Below are 6,000 nucleotides of genomic sequence, written 5' to 3'. Positions count from 1 at the left end.
ATGCTTACCTTGATGTTGCCAGTTGAAGTACGGCACAGTAGAAACCAGTACTTTTATTTGAATGTTTTATTTTTTAAAAAAGTGAGTTGCAGCCTTCAAGGTACAGTAAGTGCCAAAACGTTTTAAATGGCTCCACATTCTAATATCAATCAATCAATCAATCATCAATCAATCAATCAATTTTATTTTATATAGCCCTTCTTACATCAGCTAATATCTCGAAGTGCTGTACAGAAACCCAGCCTAAAACTAATAGTTGTCATTGCTGTTGAGGATGGATTATAATTAGAATCTTATTGAATCTTATTGAATTTTATCATGAAGCCTTTGTGAGTTTTTATCATAATGTTTACTGAATAATGTGATATGGAGACCCAAAATACTGAATCTACCCTCTGTAGCAATGACCACTATCAGAATATGGAACTATTAACACTTAATGTACTTTAAAACGCATTTTGTTTTTATGGAGTCATTTCCTTTTCCTTTTTTGTTTTAATTTATGACAAGCACTTTGTTTTGACTGAGCTCCTTTTGATTAGTGCCTTTTTAAAAGCACATTGTGTTGAATAAAAAAAAAGTTAAATTGTCTCTGTGGTGTCACTTTCATGTTTTCTAACATTATTCGCTGATTATAATTGTGTAATGGACCGAACATCAGTATTTCAGTTTAGAATTAATTTTGATTGCATGTCCCACATTATGAGTTGAAGAATATTGAAAATGTTGAGTGTATTTCCCACATTATATGAGTTGAAAAATATTGAAAATTTTGAGTGAATTACTCCCTAATTATAAGTTGAGGAATATCAATATTTATAAGATAACATTGAGATAATTTAAGGCAACTGTAAATGTAATTTTTATTTTATGTAAACTTAAAACATTTAAAAACATCACTAAAATATTTTTGTGTAATCTGTTACAAAATAATTGTTGAGTTATGTGAACTTATTAGGGTTTACAGTGCATAGTCTAGCACACACGTGGTGAGTCTTTGCCCCTACCCACCACACAGTATAACCTAGCCCTGGGCTCTCCAACCTTGTGGTTAAGAGCGTTGTGCCAGTAACCGAAAGGTCTGCTGGTTCTAATCCCCGAGCCGACTAGGTGAAAAATCTGTCGATGTGCCCTTGAGCAAGGCACTTAACCCTAATTGCTCCTGTAAGTCGCTCTGGATAAGAGCGTCTGCTAAATGACTAAAATGTAAATGTAAATGTAAATGTTCCTGGAGAGCTCCCGTCCTGCAGGGTTTTGCTCCAACCCTAATCTAGCGCACCTGATTCTAATAATTAGCAGGTTGATAAGCTGAATCAGACAACTGGGGTTGGAGCGAAAACCTACAGGAGGGTATCGCTCCAGGAACAGGGTTGGAGAGCCCTGGGCTAGGTTATAACCAGAAGCATAGAACAGGCGCCTACCTAGGGAGTCATTACTTCCTCCTGCCACTAAAATAGTTGACCGAGGGAGAGTCAGAGTTAAACTTATTTAAAGTCAAATAACTATTAGGAGTTGGCTTAGCAAACACTCGTAGCGACATGCTCATCTTAATAAAGGGATGGGGTTAAGCTTGTTTCGAATGAAGCAGAGATAGTGAGGTTATAAGGACTTTTATGACCTCCGGTAATTATGATAGCAGAGCAGTATAGTATGGCGTGTCATGTGGGTGACGACTTGTATTCAAACACAGTAGTGGGAAAACCTAGCCAACGTGTCCCAAACCTAGCCAACGTGTCCCACACCTAGCCAACGTGTCCCACACCTAGCCAACGTGGTTCTCAAGAAATTCTTCATACCTATTCAGTGGCTATCACATGAAGGAAATTATATAGGATTATTGGATCAGTTAAATGTCAATGCTTTCTATTCAATTAAACATAGCTTGCAGGATAAGTGTAAACATGGCTTATCTTAGAAAACCAGACTTTCTGGTAATGTTGACAAAAGTCATGATGTTGAAATAACCAAGTTATGAATCCAGTGACATTAAACAGTGCAAAAAAGAAAAATAGATAACGTGGTCTAAAAGACTAGGACTTCTAGTAATTACATTTGACACAGCAGTGTAGGCCTAGTTATTAAAGCTATTAGTGTTAGGAAACGTGTATAAATCTGATCTAAATGTATAAAGCTATGGGCTGCTCCTACTAGGAGGTCAACCTAAAGTAAAATCTAGATGCGGAGCCCTCTGGGAAGCATAACTCTGCCTAGTCCCGTAGTCGCAGCTCCACTGGAAATCATTGACACGGCGCTCATACCTTCAGCTCTCGATCCCCTCAAGCTTCTCCACATCTGTTGAACTGCAGTAACCCCTTCAGATTCCTCAGCCACCCTTTAAAAAAATTATATACAGCCGTGTCTTATTGGTCCAGCCCACAACACACCACCAGTTTCAGCCAATCAGAGCTCTCCTACCCTCCCAAACACTATGAAGAGACTGGAGTTCTCTGCTCCTCCCCCTCTCTGTCTCTCTTCCTCCCAGCCCCTAGACACTAATTAAGTCACCTCAAGATTCATGCCTGTTCTGAACCAAAGCCTCTTGTTTGACTACAGTGGTCACTCCTCTACCCTCGAACCGATCCTTTTTCACCTCTCAGTCAAAGTACAAGGGACAGATCCTCTCAACATCTAGGACAAAACACATATTGACTGACTGAACTTGAATCTTCTTCCTCCATTCTTCCCCCTCAGAATACTTCAGAATGAGGATACCAGAGAGATGTAAGAAACAGATTATCAAGCTGCATCCTGCTTGAACCGATTCGCTAAATTCGATTGAATCGTTTGATCTATGTCTGCATGACTGAGGTTATAGATGGGCTCAGCGTCTTGAACCTCCAAGAATCACTGAGCTTAATAGCGACTGACTGTGTTGCACATTTTTCACTGTGAGCTTAACGGTGACTGTTGGAGTCACTGTGAGCTTAACGGTGACTGTTGGAGTCACTGTGAGCTTAACGGTGACTGTTGGAGTCACTGTGAGCTTAACGGTGACTGTTGGAGTCACTGTGAGCTTAACGGTGACTGTTGGAGTTTTCACACTGTGGTTTTGTGTGTTTGACTCATCTTGTCTCAGTCTGACATTTCCACTTCTGATTTGTTGACAGAAATCGGTTCCTTGTCTGACAATTATTTAGGTGAGATCATTACAGACCTACCTACCACAGACAATGGATGACTGGAAAGGAAACCACAGACATCAGTTAAATCATGTTCATGACCAACTCGGGTTTGTCTGTCAGACAGAGTATAAGGGACAGATCCTCTCAACATCTAGGACATAACACATCTTGACTGACTGAACTTGAATCTTCTTCCTCCATTCTTCCCCACTCTTTCCCCTCAGAATACTTCAGAATGAGGATACCAGAGAGATGTAAGAAACAGATGATCACGCTGCATCCTGCTTGAACCGATTCGCTAAATTCCATTGAATCGTTTGATCTATGTCTGCATGACTGAGGTTATAGATGGGCTCAGCGTCTTGAACCTCCAAGAATCACTGAGCTTAATAGCGACTGACTGTGTTGCACATTTTTCACTGTGAGCTTAACGGTGACTGTTGGAGTCACTGTGAGCTTAACGGTGACTGTTGGAGTCACTGTGAGCTTAACGGTGACTGTTGGAGTCACTGTGAGCTTAACGGTGACTGTTGGAGTCACTGTGAGCTTAACGGTGACTGTTGGAGTCACTGTGAGCTTAACGGTGACTGTTGGAGTCACTGTGAGCTTAACGGTGACTATTGGAGTCACTGTGAGCTTAACGGTGACTATTGGAGTCACTGTGAGCTTAATGGTGACTGTTGGAGTCACTGTGAGCTTAACGGTGACTGTTGGAGTCACTGTGAGCTCAACAGTGACTGTTGGAGTCACTGTGAGCTTAACGTGACTGTTGGAGTCACTGTGGTCTTAACGGTGACTGTTGGAGTCACTGTGATCTTAACGGTGACTGTTGGAGTCACTGTGAGCTTAACGGTGACTGTTGGAGTCACTGTGAGCTTAACGGTGACTGTTGGAGTCACTGTGAGCTTAACGGTGACTGTTGGAGTCACTGTGAGCTTAACGGTGACTGTTGGAGTTTTCACACTGTGGTTTTGTGTGTTTGACTCATCTTGTCTCAGTCTGACATTTCCACTTCTGATTTGTTGACAGAAATCGGTTCCTTGTCTGACAATTATTTAGGTGAGATCATTACAGACCTACCTACCACAGACAATGGATGACTGGAAAGGAAACCACAGACATCAGTTAAATCATGTTCATGACAAGCCAGCCAAGCCAGCCAAGCCAGCCAAGCCAGCCAAGCCAGCCAAGCCAGCCCAGACAGACAGGACTGGACCTAGCCCACATAGACAGACTGTACCCAGACCTGCCTGCCCGTGAGGGAGTCTCCGTGTACCTGTGTGTTTATGTGAGGGGGACTCAGATACTAAGAGTGTAGACTACGGTGCTAGGTGGGTCACTACGGTGCTAGGTGGGTCACTACGGGGCTAGGTGGGTCACTACGGGGCTAGGTGGGTCACTACGGGGCTAGGTGGGTCACTACGGGGCTAGGTGGGTCACTATGGTGCTAGGTGGGTCACTACGGGGCTAGGTGGGTCACTACGGTGCTAGGTGGGTCAGTATGGTGCTAGGTGGGATGGGCTGAGGGGTGGGATTAAGAGCATACTGTATGTTCAGTAATGTATTATTGTGATTGCTGTATATAAAAGTACCAAAAAAGCAGTCAAAATACAAATATAAAATTATATTTGTGTGCGCCGAAGAGGAAGTGTTAATAATAAAAAAATAAAAAGAGTGTAGACTTGTGCACGAGAGAAGCACCTGATCACCGACAACGATGAGACAGCCTATAGGGAGGTGGTCAGAGACCTGGCAGTGTGGTGCCAGAACAACAAGTCAAGAAGGACAAGGAAATCAACGTCAAAAAGACAAAAGGAGCTGATCGTGGACGACAGGAAACTGAGGGCCGAACACGCCCCCATCCACATCGACAGGGCCGTAGTGGAGCGGGTCGAGAGCTTCAAGTTCCTGTTTCCACATCACTATGGATTTATAATAATAATATAATAATAATAATAATAATATAATAATAATAATATGCCATTTAGCAGACGCTTTTATCCAAAGCGACTTACAGTCATGCGTGCATACATTTTTGTGTATTGGTGGTCCCGGGGATCGAACCCACTACGTTGGCGTTACAAGCGCCATGCTCTACCAGCTGAGCTACAGAGGACCACCATTTATCATGGTCAAAACACACTAACATGGTCGTGAAGAGGGCACGACCACACCTCTTCCCCCTCAGGAGGCTCAAAAGATTTGGCATGAGCCCTCAGATCCTCAAAAGGTTCTACAGCTGCACCATTGATAGCATCTTGACCCGACCGCAAGGCGCTACAGAGGGTAATGCGTACGGTCCAGTGTATCACTGGAGCCGAGCTCCCTGCCATCCAGGACCTCTATACAAGGCGGTCTCAGAGGAAGGCCCTAAAGATTGTCAAGACTCCAGCCACCCAAGTCATAGACTGTTTTCTCTGCTACCGCACGGCAAGCGGCACTGATGCAAGTCTGGAACCAACAGTACCCTGAAAAAGCTTCTACCCCCAAGCCATAAGATTGCTAAATAGTTAGTCCGGGAAGCTTTTAACTATCTGCCTTGAACCTTTTTGCACTTTTGACTCATCACATACGCTGCTGCTTACTATCTGTCACTTTATTCCTAGTTACACAGTGCCTTGCAAAAGCATTCATCCCCCTTGCAGTTTTTCCTATTTTGTTGCATTACAACCTGTAATTTAAATTGATTTTTATTTGGATTTCATGTAATGGACATACACAAATTAGTCCAAATTGGTGAAGTGAAATAAATAAATAAAATTGTTTCAAAAAATTCGAAAAAATAAATAAGTGGTGCGTGCATATGTATTCACCCCCTTTACTATGAAGCCCCTAAATAAGATCTGGGGCAACCAATTACCTTCAGAAGTCACATAAT

General features: G+C 42.7%; 1 protein-coding gene across 1 annotated transcript in view; it reads right to left on the bottom strand.

Annotated features, from left to right (window-relative positions):
- Window positions 1–503: 503 nt before the first annotated feature.
- Window positions 504–6,000, bottom strand: part of LOC311117014 (sodium-dependent lysophosphatidylcholine symporter 1-B-like) — a 28,566-nt gene continuing 23,069 nt past the window's right edge. The window contains exon 4 of the mRNA XM_084192018.1: window positions 504–2,332. Coding sequence (XP_084048144.1) covers window positions 2,173–2,332 — 160 coding nt within the window. The 3' untranslated portion in view covers window positions 504–2,172. The remainder of the gene's footprint in view (window positions 2,333–6,000) is intronic.

Source organism: Coregonus lavaretus (genome assembly GCF_964263955.1).
Source record: "Coregonus lavaretus genome assembly, contig: HAP1_SCAFFOLD_2643, whole genome shotgun sequence".
NCBI classification, from domain to species: Eukaryota; Metazoa; Chordata; class Actinopteri; order Salmoniformes; family Salmonidae; genus Coregonus; species Coregonus lavaretus.
The sequence above is the reverse complement of the archived record's forward strand: the minus strand, read 5'-3'. Positions and strand labels throughout refer to the sequence as shown.